Genomic DNA, 14,731 nt, shown 5'->3' with positions numbered 1-14,731 from the left:
TTTGATATTTGTAATTGTATTAATATAAGTTATATTATTTATATACGCATATATTATTTTTTAATAATAACTCAAATACACATTTTTTCTTCCTCTTTCTCTTTGAAAGAGTTGAATAGAATGCATAGTAAAAAAAAGTAGGATTAATCTTTGAAAATATTTTTATTTTCTCTTAATGTTTTATAAGAGTAGTCCCAAGAAACATGTTAATATTTCACTCTTGTGTCTTGTAACAGATGTAAACGCGCGTTTTTAATATATATGAAATATCAAATATATTTCAAAAAATACAAAATTTCTTTAAGGAATAAACTTCCTTATATGTTATACAAAAATATTTTGTGTATAAACCTGCTTACAAAATATTCATTTTTTTTTCACATATAAATTTTGCTGATTATACATACATTTAATAGACTTTATCTTTCAGAGCACGGTTTAAAACTGCTTATTTTACTAAGATTATATTTAATATTGTAGATACACAGTATCGAAAAAATTGAGCTTCATTAGAATTATACCAGTTGTAATCATTGCTTTACATATTTTATAGGCAAGAAGAATGGAATGTTTATCACGTTTTCCATTTGTGCTTTGAAAAAATAGAATATTATTTGTACATGTGCAGCTCTTCGTCGATCTAGCCAGCGATCACTTTAGTCTAGAGCTAATGTTTCAAGATTTCTTGCACTGCTGCGACAATGTTACGAGCACTAATGCCGTAATTTTCGAGCAGGACTGTTGGCGGGCCGGAACGTGGTACATTCGGCACCGCCAGCTTTTTTACTATTATATTTCTCTCCAGGGCGACGGCGGATTGGACCGCCTCTCCTAAACCTCCCTGCGGATAATGATCCTCGACGGTGACAATTCTACCGCCAACCTCTTTTGCGTTCTTTATTATCGCTTGCGCATCGATAGGTTTAATCGTAAATGGATCGATCACGCGGGCGTTGATTCCGGCTTCAGCCAACTCATCAGCAGCTTTGACTGCCTCGTGCAACGTCACACCGGCGCCGATCAAGAGTACCTGATCGTTTGCGGAAGACTTAATTACCTTAGCTTTGCCAATGGTCAGAGATTCATCATTTTTGTATAAAATGGCCGTAGCCGGACGAGAAGTACGGATGAAACAGATGCCCTTGGTATTGGCCGCCAATTCCACGGCACGTTCCGTCGATACGGCGTCGCTCGGATAAAAAATAGTTGAACCCGGAATCGCGCGGAACATTGCGATATCCTCCAAGCCCATCTGCGAAGGTCCATCTTCGCCGATAGATACACCACAATGCGAACCGACAAAGTTCACATTTGTCTGAGATATCGCACCCATACGGATCTGTAATATAAATTATAATATTTATCTATATCTTTATTGTATATGTGCAGCTATATTCTTTACTTTTTCGCGTTGTGATATATGCTTTACCTGATCGAAGGCACGCGTGAAGAAAGTCGCAAAAGCAGATACAAACGCGACGGTACGATCTCTGCAAGCGGCACCGATCGCAACTCCTACAACATTCTGTTCGGCAATGAAACCTTCGATAAATCTAGTTGGGTCAACCGTCTTTATTTTTTCGGCATAAGTGGAATTCTTTGTATCACCGTCTAGAGCTATAACACGAGGATTACTCTTTGCCAACTGGAATAAAACAATTAAAAGATATATTATGATTATATATTTCGTTGATCGTACCAAAGGTTGATCGTACGAACCTTTGCAAGAGCCGTGCCATAAGCCAATCTAGTAGCTACTTGTTCGCCTAATTTGTAATTCGGAGGTGAAGTTAATGTAATATTGCTGATATCCACAAGGGGAGCATCATCTACAAGCGGCTTTTGTGGATGCAGTCCAAGAGGGCCAGGGTTTTTCAAAAGTCCACTCAGATGCTGTATAATTATAAATTACAAAAAGATATATTAATGCTTACAAAATTATCATAGTGAATACTTGTAATATTAATGTAATGATAGTTAACTTATTAATATCGGTTTAATATATACCTGGATGATTTCATTCGCTTTATTACCCAGAGGTTTGCCATGCCAGTTTTCTAAATCTTCGATTTCAGGGAAGTTTTTGCCTTTAAACGTCTTAGCTAAGATAGCAGTGGGACGTCCTTTTGTATTTTGTGCTTCATGGAAAGCCTAGAAGTATATATTTTTTTAGTATTTATTTCAGTTTGCTTCATACAACTGTCAACTCTACCTTAGCTAATTCTTCCACATCGTGGCCATCCACAACTAAAGCATTAAAACCAAAAGCCTCTAATCTTTTGCGATAAACTTCCATATTATGCTGCAACGAGGTCGGTTCGCTCTGTCCAAGACGATTGATGTCGAAAATAGCACAAAGATTGTCCAATTTGTAATAGGACGAGAAATGGAGGGCTTCCCAAATGGAACCCTCTGCTGCTTCTCCGTCACCAATCAAACAATATACACTGAAAAATAAATAATATAAATATTAATTAAATATATATTAATTTAGTAAATAAGTTATATATTTGTGCGATATAAGTTTTTCGAATCTTTAGTATTTAAATGCATATCTTTCTCTCCTATATGTATACTATATAAATATCATACAATATAATTTATTTAAATATGGATAAAATGGATAAAAACTACAAGTTATTGGATATTAATAATCATACCGGTAACTGGCCTTATCATAATTCTTCCCGACGTAGGCCATGCCTGCAGCAACCGAAAGGCCTTGTCCTAGTGAACCGGTTCCTACATCTACAAAATTAAGCCTCGGGGTAGGATGTCCTTCCAGATCGCTATCAAATTTTCTCAAATTCAATAATTCGCTGGATGGGAACAAGCCTGCTTCCGCCCATGCTACAATATCCAATAAAATATAAATATAAAATGTATTATAAAACATTTTATTATTTAAAGATATAAATAAATATTTAATAAGACACATTATGTAATAACTAATGTTATTGAATTAATTATTGAATTTCGAAAAATTATATTTAATTTGATTCAATTATATTAAAACATTTATTTAATAATTAAGTATATTAAACTAATCACATTAATAAATATAATAATTGATTGGAAATAAATTTACCTGCATAAAGAATTGGAGCTGCGTGGCCTTTACTGAGGATAAATCTATCACTACTCGGATCACGTGGTGCTGATACTTTGTAACGCATTGTGTGGAAGAAGAGAACAGACATAATTTCGGCCATTGACGAACATGATGTCGGATGTCTGGAGAAAAAATATATAATAGAAATAAATTATATAAATTGTATATATATATATATATATATATATATATATATAAGAATGAGAATAACATAAACATATGAATGAATAATTCAACTTAAATATCTATTCCAATTAATAATAAATTATTTCAAATAATAGTACTTTGTGTGTGTTTTTTAGAAAATTATTTTGAGCGTGTATTGGCGATAATTCTATTTATGTGTGATCGAATGATGTCTCTTTTTCTAAAATTATTATGTTATCATGCAAGGTCAGAGTATCAAAGAGTATCGTTAAAATATCATATCTTTGAGCTTTAGTGAAAGTCACAGAAACATTATCCAAATAATGATAAACATTTTTCTTACATAATGTATTATAAAATTTAATTTTTATCCTTATATTATAATTTCGTTTAAACGTGATCGACAACATATAACTATTAATATATAATTTTTTCAAATATTTTTAAATTTCTCTTAATAATTATAATAATAAAACAAATAGAATTTTATAAAAATTTATTATACATATAAATAAAATAAAATGTTTAATATATATATATATATATATATATATATTTGGTTCGTTGAATTCTGCCACGTTGCAGAAAAATAAATTTTAGATTGATTAAAGAACGTATAGTTTTAAATATTGATAAAGGTATTATATTACATCTCATATAATTTGTTTAATGCTTAATAATTTAATGTTATGGAATTATATTATCGAATATTAAATATAATTTCCGGCGGGAAGAAAGAAGGGGAGATTTAATGTCTTCTAAAGAGACGATGTGTGTTTTTTAATTATTATGATAATTATACCCGCTCTTTGATGCTTCTGTTGCTTTTACACACTTGATACGTAGAGTATTGGCGAGATCTTGGAGTTTTTCCATGTTTGTGTTTTGCACCATCGTGAACTAAATTATATCCCGGTCTTGAAACCCCGTCGTCGACAACGAACGTTCGATCGCAACTGCGAACGAGAAGAGTTTCGGCAAACGAATCGACTATGCCGGATATCTCCCTACCTCTTCGACGCAATGCCGATGCGCGTATAAAGGGTGTCCCGAAGTTTAACGTACAAGTACGAAGAGAAAAAAGGTCTTTGCATATATATTAATTCTCTTCTCGTCAATTTTTTAAATATTCCAAAATAAGTAAATTTTTCGATTACAATAAATATCTTTTATTGTGATAATCAATTTTTATATTTAAATTTACATTTTACAACAGTACAATTAATCATATTTGTATTTGTGCTCTTCTATTCTGATTTTTATTTCCATTACTTTGATTCTCTGTGATTTGAAATTATCAATTAATAACGTACAAAAGAGTTTTATCTTTTTTTTAAATAATCACATTTTGGATATTCATTCAGCGAAATATGTAAATGCAATTTTACATCACAATGAAATGCTGTTTACGATATACAGTGCGCTTTTGATTTGCATAATAGCAATTCAGATGTGTTTAATATTTCATAGTGTATATATATATGTATCTTATGTAAGCATTTTTTATTTTATTTGCTTTTTTTCTTGAACAGAGAAATGAAATAATTTTTCTGTTTAGGCGAAATAAATCCTAAATTTTGTTATTTTTCTATAATATTTATCGAAATATAATTGTTTTTTTGCACATTTCTTGAGTGTAATTAGTATTCTCCATACTTTGAGATAATTGAGATAATAAAAACTTTTCACCCCTTATAATTATTAAATTATAATAAAATATCTAATAAAATTTATGCAACTTTTTTTATCAATAACAGTCATTCAAACAAACAATAGTCATTGTTCAAATTATGCACGATAAAAATTATTTGCTAATAAACCTGAACGCACACATTGTTATTATCACATTTCCACCGTGTTGTGTGGCCTCGATGTAACGCAGGCGCATGATTCCTTTATTTTTGCGTAGTTTTTACAATCGTCTCTATAAATGTGTCTATAAATTGTAATCTATCATAAAATGATAATTAAAGTAAAAAAAAAGCGATTCTTCAAATATCGATTCTTTTGACAGATATATGTATATAAACAATGTCATATTTTCTATGCTAATATAAATAATTAAATGTGATTTTAATATTTTACTAAATCTATAATTAGAAATTTTTATTAAATACAGCTTTATAATAGATAATTATATAGTATAATAAACTTGAAATTAATTTGAATTTTTTCTGTACATAATTTTGTATGAAATAATATATCATAAATTATTAGAATCTCTTTATAGTAAAATCTCTTTTAACTTTTTTTGATGAAATTCTAAAAACGCGTGAGTTACTGTTAATAGTCCGACTATGTTGAGAGAAAAAGTAATGAACTAGCAATTTCTTAAATTAGATCAATGCCATGGCATTCCAGTAGCGGCACGATAAAAAAGAATAGAGTATTACGTGAGTGAATTTTAATTTTCTTAGTCTGCTGTATAATATAATCTAGCACAAGTGGGGGGGAGAGATTATATATGTAACGCGCGTATATAAATTGCTGTCATAAATTAAATAAAATATAATGTCAAAAAATGTCAAAAAAAATATAATGTCAAATATAATGTCAAAAAAAAAAAAAATAATAATGGCGAGCTTGTATTTTTTCTATTTTTCAACACAAAGTAAAAATTGAGATTGATATATAATTTACAATTATCACGTTCTTTTTTCTTACGAATAAATAATATAGAAACTATTTATGTGTGATAACAAAGTAAATCTCTAAACTAAATAAATCGAAATTACTGAAATTAATATTTGTTTTAAAAGAAATTATTTTCTCAAAATTTTTTTATCTAACTTGCATTTATATCTTATATTTGAAAAACTTAAAAGGAGAGTTTAAAGTATCTATTTTTATATATAGAGAGTTATTTTTATATATAAACTTTTGATACAAATGAAATTATGTAGACGAAGGAATTAAATAAATCAACGATATTAGAAATCGAATGATCAAGTTGAATGCTGAATTGGCATTTTGCACAGTTTGTATCTTGATACATATTAATTATATGAATAATCTTATTATGTTATACATAACTCGCGTTATATTCTTATCAAGAATTGCGAGAATCAGATAATATGTATCATAAATATATCTACACATAATTGTACATGCGTGCTTCTTTTAGTTCCTTTAGCTGCTTTTTTTATTGCATTTTTTAATAATTCGAGAAATGCTTTTATTTCTTTCCAAATACAAAAAGTATCATAATATAGTGCCGATAAAAACAGCAGATATAATTTTTACGAATTTTACGGTCGATCAATAGCATTCTGTCCACGCGTGAATTTGGAATTATATCATTATTGCATAATAAGACGCGTTCTCGCTTATCATCATCCGGCTGATAGGAGTATAGCTGCTTACCGAGTTGTTAAGCAAGCGCATTCTTCGTTGTCGGCAGTTATAACAACGGAAAAAAACTTACCCGGATTTGCTGGCTTGCGTGGCCTCGACTGAATGAATTCTCAGCTTGTTCGCGATATCCCGCAACTCCTGGATGATCTTCAATTCCGGTTTATGGTAGTTCGCCATTTTTTTATCCGCCTGCGTGCGCTCCTATGATGGAATATGGCTTTTTCCACGGCCTCCGTAAAAATGCAGCGAGCACGTGAATGCGCAACAAGTAGATTCCCGCTAGCTGAGCGCGACCGAGCGCGGCTGATCACAGTCGTGACGATCATAGAACAATAATTAATAGATTCGCAGCAATGATTTCACAGCACGCTAAAGGCTGTTACACATGAAATACCTAAATGCAAAGCATAATATAAGTATTTTATTTTGAAAAATAAATCAAGTAAATTCTATTAAATAATTGATATATTATTATTGGTTTTTTTATACATCAGTTTAAGATATTTATATTTTTATATTAGTAACTTCTCATGCATGATAGCTTTTAATGTGCATCAATACGGTTTTCCAGAGAGCGATTTTCTCGGCGTTTCTCGACTAACATAAGCCTCGTTTAGTACTGTCATCTACATTCATTTCAGAGATTGTAGAAGTATAAAGCCAAATCCATCTTTTGATATTACCGATAAAATCATGTTTGATGCTTTTGTTCACACTATATATTCATAAATTGTGGATCAGAAAATCTAAAAATCTGAAAAATAATGTTTATTCTTGTCAAATTTTCATTAAATAAATTGCGTGCAACGCGCACATTTAAAATTTACTATGGTACTTTTTAAATTTCTTTATATCAGCTGTTTTTGACAGAACGGTTGCGTGTTTACAATAGCATTGTTAATCACAATTTAATATTTATTTTATTATTACCGCTCCAAAAAATATTTAACAACTTATAATATAAATTTATATGCTGAATATTTGTATACTTTAAGTTATAATTTTAATAAATAAGTTCTCTTCCTACTATCATACATATATAAAATCTAACGTTTATTTAAAAAGATATTATATTGATATAAATTAATAGACAAATATATTTATAAAGATGCAGTGGTTTATAAAATTTGCATTGCTAAATAAAAAAAAGTTTATATAAATATCACGTAATAGACTTTAAAAATTTATTTAGACATAATTCTGAAATTTACAGAAATTTACAAATCCGATCTGAATAATCCGCTAAACGGGTTCGAATTTCCACTAAGAGAGGTCGAATCTTCGTTAAAAAGGTTTGAGTCTTCACTAATTATAAGCACGATTTCTCTCCGCTATTAGAATGTTTCATCTCACACGGAATGCACACATGCCGCACGCGCGATAATACTTTCTTATACCTTTATTACTTTCATATATCAATTTGCATGTAATTAATTCTATATAGAATTTAAATGGCACAATAAATTAAAGAAGAATATATATATATTAATATATGAAAAAATTGTCTGCTTGTATGCTAATCTCAACTATTGATTACACAATTGTCACATTGTACAATTATTTCCTTTTATTATGTAGAGTCCCATCGAATAAAATATTGGAGTAATCTGTGTAATAATATTTTATATAACACAGAATATAGAATAAGTGTTGCTTTAATTAACAATAGCGAAACAATTCTAGAATTCCGTATATCTCTTTGACCATAAAACAATAATAATATTTATTTTCTTAATTTCTCGCACAGTACAACAATATAATTTTTTTTATAATTAAACTTACATTGTTTTTGTGACATGGCCATCTAATATCATATACGTTGCTATTTTAATAAAAAAATACAGCAAAATTATAGTTCAAGTGTAGCGTAAAGAAATTAAAGAAAAAATATGCATTTTTCACTTATGATAAAATATTATTTATTTAAAATTGAAGCGCTTGGGATTTAAATGTGTTAAGTTCGTCCCTGTAATCAGTTATGGTTGTCACTTTTACCGGTGCTTTTACGTTCAATAAAGACGCGCGTGCGCCCTGCACTAATCTGGTATACCCTGCGATACCAGAATCTCACAGGGCTAGTGCTCAATGGTAAGAGTGAATTTTCTTATCACAGTAATATTCTTCTCGATTTTGCTTGTACGATGTGATCCGTAACGCGTGAAAGATGGACGAATTTACTTGAAAATCCTCGATTGATTTTGCATGACTGGTGCTCAGTTTGAAGACATAGTGCAAACATACAATCGAGGAGACGAGGGGAAAAACAGAAAGACAGAAAAGTGGATGGAGATTTAACGTTGTCATTACTTACGAAGGTTTTAGATTATTTTAATTTTATTTATTACATTTTGGTTTACGTGTATATATAAACCAAATTTATATAGTGTTTTTTTTATTTGTTTTTTAATTTAATATTTATACATTTTATATATTTTCACGTTTTATATTCTTATTTATGTTTATTTTATTTATTGGCACACAAATATATATATATATATATATATATATATATATATATATACATTTACATTGTTTTATAACTATATATAACTATATATATAATAAAAAAAATATATTTTATGTTGAGTTAAAATTTTTATCGATATGTGTTTCTATTATTTTTTACATTGTGTATATCTCAATACTTTGCTAATTATATCTTTGTCAATTATGATTTATAGATGAGAGCACTGCACACAATCATGAATTCAACCTGCGCTTATTGTACGCTCGAACCACCTCCCGACATCCTTCACATACCTCCGCCACCATTTCCGGCTATTCTTCAACAAGGTTCCGATTTTTACCCAAGCTCTGACATCCTGCCATTTCCACCGCATTTAAATGACAGTCCCTGCAAGCATTTCTGCGATCGGCGCTCCGAAGGGGTTCAATATATAGAAATGCCCCAACAAGGTTGGTAAAAACATAAAAATATTTACATGAAAAATTAAGATTCACACAATTTAATACAATTTATTTCAATTGCATTATTTTATAAAAAAAAGCTAATACGCAAATGATATGGAAATAAAATACGTTTAAAGAATTTATATGAAAAAACTTTGTATAATTTTATCAGGAACTGTATTTGACGACACGTGGCTCCTGATCCTAATATCGTCCTGTGTCGGTGTCATTTTTATCGGCGTAGTGCTCGCAACGTTGCTCTTAAAATGTAAATTGTAAGTATATCTGTTTACCTCATTAGTGGAAACTATAATTTATATTTAAAACGACACAAACGACGAATTATTATCCGCTGTAGCAATAGAAATGGGAAAAGCGGGGTGATCTCTATGCCGAATGCAACTTCCGGGATGCAAGCGAAAAACGGTAGACTTCAAAATGAGGCGGTGCTTTATCCGTGCACGGCGGATACTATGCAGGATAGTCGAGTCATGTGGGCCACTCTCACCCCACGTGGGACCACGCGACACTATCTGGAGGAGCACACATACGAGACGATCGGAAGTGGGCAATTCCACAAACGTGCCTGTGCTACCACACCAACCGAACATGTAAAACTCAAGGCAATCTAACAATACGTTTGTATTATATTACAATTATTCGTATACAAGGTATCCTAGATATTAGCGCGAGCAACTCATCATTTGTGAGTTCATTTATGTTGCTACGGTTCTCTTTGAATCGATCTGCAGGTGATTTATTTTAATAAAGATATCACACAATTTTTTATGAGTTTTTAATTCCTTAAACAAATATTCTTGTTAGTATATATATATATATATATATATATATATATATATATATATAATAATAATATATCTTCATGGAATTTTGATGAAAAATATAAAAAAAACTTTTTCTTTTAAAATTAATTTTCGATAAATTTTGCTTGCTGGACATTTAATTTAAAACAATGAGCAATGTGTATAATGCTATGGATTTATTTTAACAAATTATTTTATATCCAGAATATGTAAATACATATATGTGTGAATATAAATTAATAATCTTTTAGACATATGCCGATCCACCAGCTATTACTCCAGTGCAAAATCGACCAAAGGACGACAAAGCTTTCGATAACACTGCATTCGTAGATTATGAGGAACCTTTGTCTATCAAGACTGAATATTATCAGCTCAATGACGTTCTAGAGCCAAATGAATCGGGTAATAAAGGAATGAATAACGCAATTTAACATAGTGCATACATTGTCATATCAATTTTTGTAAAATATATTTTTTTCGACAAAAATGTAAAAAAACAATCATAAATATTATTCCGCTCATTAATATCACCTAATAAGACTGTAGTTTAATGTACTGTTAATTATTTCAATCAGATATTTAATTCCGTATAATTTAAAAATATATGAAAAAAAATACATGCCTGTAGATAAAAATATAACGATACAAACTTTAATATTCTTGAAATAAACCGTGTATTATTACGTTTGATCGTGTGATTTTAGGCATACTTACAATTCAGAGAGGAACCCTCCGTCCACGCGTGAGTTCTCCAACGAGAATCGAACATCCGAATTTACCTCCATTGAACCTTCATCCGCATAAGCGTGCATCTCGAAAAGGTTCCGGGACGCAACATACTTCGGATACACTGCTGAGAAGCAGCATCACTTCATCCACTTATATACCTACTATATAAGTATCTCGTCCTCTTTTTGTTACATTTCGATCGCCGATAAGCGAAGTTACATTGTGCACCCTTTACATCTGTTACATCATCGTATCTAGTCATTGTAAGCACGTACTGACCGTACAAGTCGAATAACAGACATGTAGTCGTGAGAAATTCTTTTCTATCGATTGATATAAGATTGTGATTGTGATTGTGTAGACGTAGGTGTAGACTAAATAGAATAAATAATGTATGTTACATTTGCATCTTACGAAATAAAGCAATGCATATAGCAAAATGATGCTTATCTTCACACATTAACGTCTTATTAATTATTAAAACATTTTGGATGTAATAAATTTTTGAAAAAAATTTGTATTTTCTTATTTTAACTTGTTTATTGATGCACACAAATTTTTATTAATCTCTGCTCAGAGAATTTTTATTTTTCCAATTTTAGAAATATTTCAAACTAAAATTAAAGGAGAAGTTTTTCGTGTATAAAGGATACGCGCCGAAAGGGATAAAACGAATCTCTCGTGCACAGTTTCAATACTTTATTCATATAATTTCATAATTACGGCATTATTCCTATGTATTTATATATATATATATACAATGTCTCCGATTTCAGGAAAATTCTTTGTAACGCGTCAATGCGCGCACTACGATACTCACATGTGTATATGCATGTATATCTGCGTTCTCCCTTTTCCTCTTAACATGAAAATGTATCATCTTTGAAGCTGATGAAAACACTATTTCAATATTTAACTGATATGATAAACTCGTTTCTAAAACTTCCCTCCACGTCGCGATCATGGATCTCTTATTAATAATACGAATGCATTAAATCCTATCGCTTCCCCTACTGTTAAATCGCATAAATATAAAAAAATAGTCGTTTTACTCAGCTCCGAGCATCTTTTTGCAACTGTAAACTATATACCGGGCGAAATAATAACACGGTAATCACGCACGATTGCGAGAGGCCCAGCTTAAGATATACACCGCTTAAGAATGCAAATGCTAACGAAACGAGACTCTCATCTGCTTGCCTTAACGTGTAAAAAATCTAAATGCACCACGTACGCTTATCCCATATTTATCCAATTTTATCTATATTTCATATAATCTGGAAGGGCTGATTTCGATCTTGCGGGACGGTGTTGACGCAACGGCACTTCTCGTGTTGCGCAAAGGAAAACATTCAATCGATATTTTATAGCGTCCCAAATATATATCAAACATCAAAAGAGAAACATCCTTTTAATTGTGTAAATAGATTGCAAGTAAATAGATTTTAAAAAAGCAAGAACTCAAACAACTGACACAATTTGGTGAAGTCAAATTCCAATATTGAACGCGAATTCAATATCATATGATTTTAAATATTACCTCTTCACTTGAATTTTTCTTTTTCTGTTTCACAACGACTCGTAGTGCCATTTTACATAAACACTCGATTCGCTCGATGACAAATTTCTCGCTGATCGGGATCAGCCTCTTGCGCGCGCGTGTACACATCTCTATTATACATACACGTGACGTAGAAATTCGTAGTCAACAGACAACAAAAGTGTGTCTATTCCTGTGGAACTTCGCGCAGAATTCACTTAAACCTAACACGTCTCCCTTAGCTTATTCACCCTCTTCCGTTTCTATGTCTCTCTTCACCTCGCCCACATGCGAAGATAGTTCACTATCTACCTATAGTGCATTCGTATATGTACGACTGTACAATGTAAAATATAATTCCATCTAACTATAGCAATACTAGATACAGCTGTATGAGTATGAGCGTTCATTTTTGTCGTTCTTTGCTCTTATTTCGGGTATTATTCAGATTGTTTGTTAAATAGCGTTGACATTTTGGTAACTTTATGCTTTGCTATACCCGCGATAAATAAATATGCATTTCTATGTCAATCGTCAATGTCAAAAAAAATGCATTTACTTATCAAATGTTGCAGCATTTTGTTTATAATTGTATATGTGTAAAGTAATATTCTCATTAATTTCACTTACATATCCATTTTGAAACTATCCTTAAAATCAAAAATATTTATAGAAAACACGTTTTACCTTCTTATATGAGAAATATAATTCCCATAAAAATGAGAGGCATTTCTTATACATAATAATGAGAATATTTTTTTGAAATTTTTTATATAATAGCGATCTTTTACACTTTGCACCCAACAACTTGCTGTAATATTTAATATATAAAGAGAGCTTTAAAATGCATATTTGTTTTGTTGTATAAATGCTATAGCAAAGTTGCAATTACAAAACTCGTGATTAATTCTCGTATGGTTCGATATTTCCGATATCTTTTTCACGATTTTATGTAATCGCAAAATTTCCAGCTCTCTTGTCGCAATACGGATAATTGATAGTGTTTGAAAAAGCATTTGCTAGAGCCGTCAATATTTTTGCAATTTGCTACTTAAATACTTATAATACGAACATATATCAATATTATAAATAACATATACTACATATGTAATAAATAATAAATTACCATATAAATAACAGTACTTAAATTGCAATTTACGTAACATTAATAACAAATATCTTGATTAAATAACTTGATAAAAACAATATTAATTTAATAATTATATAATATTGTCTATAAATTTATAGCATGTTTTTTTTCATATTTATTCGCAATATTTCTTCTTGATTAACGCATATGATATCTTAATGAGTTAAAAAAAAAATTATTGCTATAAATGATTATTTTTAATAATAAGTTAAAAATTTTAATTTATAAATTTTTTTCTCTGTACAATGCAATCGTGTGTTATTATATTCTATTTTAAAATTTAGAAATTCTGGGGGAATTCTTTAAATTTCTTTTTTAATTGAAAAATGCTGTATTTAATGTGTTTTCCATTATGTCTTTAAAACGCGTTTATAATATTCAAAGTTCTAAATACATACTTAGATGGAAGCTCTCCATTTTTTGTTTATAATTTTCAGCATTACAAGTATTCCTCAAATGCATGTAATTATTTTGTATATATATATATATATATATATATATAGCATATTTTAACTTTTTTAATGTCTCCTGCATTTGTTTGTCAAAAAAATAAAAAAAATAAATAAATAAATACGACATTATTCAAGAGAAAATAAAAATAATATTAAAGTGCATTTTTAAGATATACTCATTGATCTTGAACAAATTCGACCGCTCCAGCGTTTATCCACGACATGTTTTTAAATTCACTGTAGTATAAGTTAGTACAGTAACACTGCTCACTAAATATATCTTTATAGAAGTTAATTTAGTTTGATATAAACGTTAGTCATTAGAGTACATCGAAGGATATGCATAGAGAATCAAAGGGCAGTGTGATAACAATATGTTTAAATTTCTGTTGTAGGTGCCTTCCATTAAGGAAAGAGATCAGAAGGAAAGGATAGATCCTGATGAGAGGATGCCTCGTTATAAAGATATTATTATTTTTGTTACTGTTATAGAAAGAAGATTCTAATCTA

At 30.1% G+C, this 14,731-nt stretch overlaps 2 protein-coding genes across 5 annotated transcripts; one reads left to right on the top strand and one right to left on the bottom strand.

Annotated features, from left to right (window-relative positions):
- Positions 1–143: 143 nt before the first annotated feature.
- LOC126848140 (transketolase-like protein 2) lies at positions 144–6,928 on the bottom strand. 2 transcript variants are annotated; one of them, XM_050588768.1, is made up of 8 exons: positions 6,684–6,928; positions 3,089–3,234; positions 2,661–2,850; positions 2,213–2,447; positions 2,008–2,151; positions 1,720–1,893; positions 1,430–1,645; positions 144–1,339 (listed from the first exon to the last, which is right to left on the bottom strand). In XM_050588768.1, the coding sequence occupies exons 1-8, from the start codon at positions 6,788–6,790 to the stop codon at positions 668–670; spliced, it is 1,884 nt and encodes a 627-aa protein (XP_050444725.1). In that variant the 5' UTR covers positions 6,791–6,928; the 3' UTR covers positions 144–667. The 2 variants fall into 2 exon arrangements, with proteins under 2 accessions (XP_050444725.1, XP_050444726.1); XM_050588769.1 differs by lacking the exon at positions 6,684–6,928 and adding an exon at positions 4,062–4,233.
- A 1,711-nt stretch (positions 6,929–8,639) lies between these two features.
- Positions 8,640–11,519, top strand: LOC126848171 (uncharacterized). 3 transcript variants are annotated; one of them, XM_050588834.1, is made up of 6 exons: positions 8,640–8,701; positions 9,295–9,529; positions 9,696–9,798; positions 9,882–10,134; positions 10,599–10,752; positions 11,055–11,519. In XM_050588834.1, the coding sequence occupies exons 1-6, from the start codon at positions 8,699–8,701 to the stop codon at positions 11,246–11,248; spliced, it is 942 nt and encodes a 313-aa protein (XP_050444791.1). In that variant the 5' UTR covers positions 8,640–8,698; the 3' UTR covers positions 11,249–11,519. The 3 variants fall into 3 exon arrangements, with proteins under 3 accessions (XP_050444791.1, XP_050444788.1, XP_050444789.1); XM_050588831.1 differs by having other exon boundaries at positions 9,882–10,146; XM_050588832.1 differs by having other exon boundaries at positions 8,666–8,928; positions 9,882–10,146.
- Positions 11,520–14,731: the final 3,212 nt, after the last annotated feature.

This window comes from Cataglyphis hispanica, chromosome 3, assembly GCF_021464435.1.
Source record: "Cataglyphis hispanica isolate Lineage 1 chromosome 3, ULB_Chis1_1.0, whole genome shotgun sequence".
Taxonomy (NCBI): Eukaryota; Metazoa; Arthropoda; class Insecta; order Hymenoptera; family Formicidae; genus Cataglyphis; species Cataglyphis hispanica.
The sequence above is the reverse complement of the archived record's forward strand: the minus strand, read 5'-3'. Positions and strand labels throughout refer to the sequence as shown.

Excerpts from the sequence above, each read along its gene's own strand:
- LOC126848140 (XM_050588768.1), bottom strand. The coding sequence starts at position 6,790 with ATGGCGAACTACCATAAACCGGAATTGAAGATCATCCAGGAGTTGCGG. Across the intron at positions 3,235-6,683 it reads ACGCAAGCCAGCAAATCCGG|ACATCCGACATCATGTTCGT; the intron begins GTAAGTTTTTTT and ends TTTTTTCTCCAG. Across the intron at positions 2,152-2,212 it reads ATGTGGAAGAATTAGCTAAG|GCTTTCCATGAAGCACAAAA; the intron begins GTAGAGTTGACA and ends ATATACTTCTAG.
- LOC126848171 (XM_050588831.1), top strand. Across the intron at positions 9,530-9,695 it reads TATAGAAATGCCCCAACAAG|GAACTGTATTTGACGACACG; the intron begins GTTGGTAAAAAC and ends TAATTTTATCAG. Across the intron at positions 9,799-9,881 it reads TTGCTCTTAAAATGTAAATT|CAATAGAAATGGGAAAAGCG; the intron begins GTAAGTATATCT and ends TATCCGCTGTAG.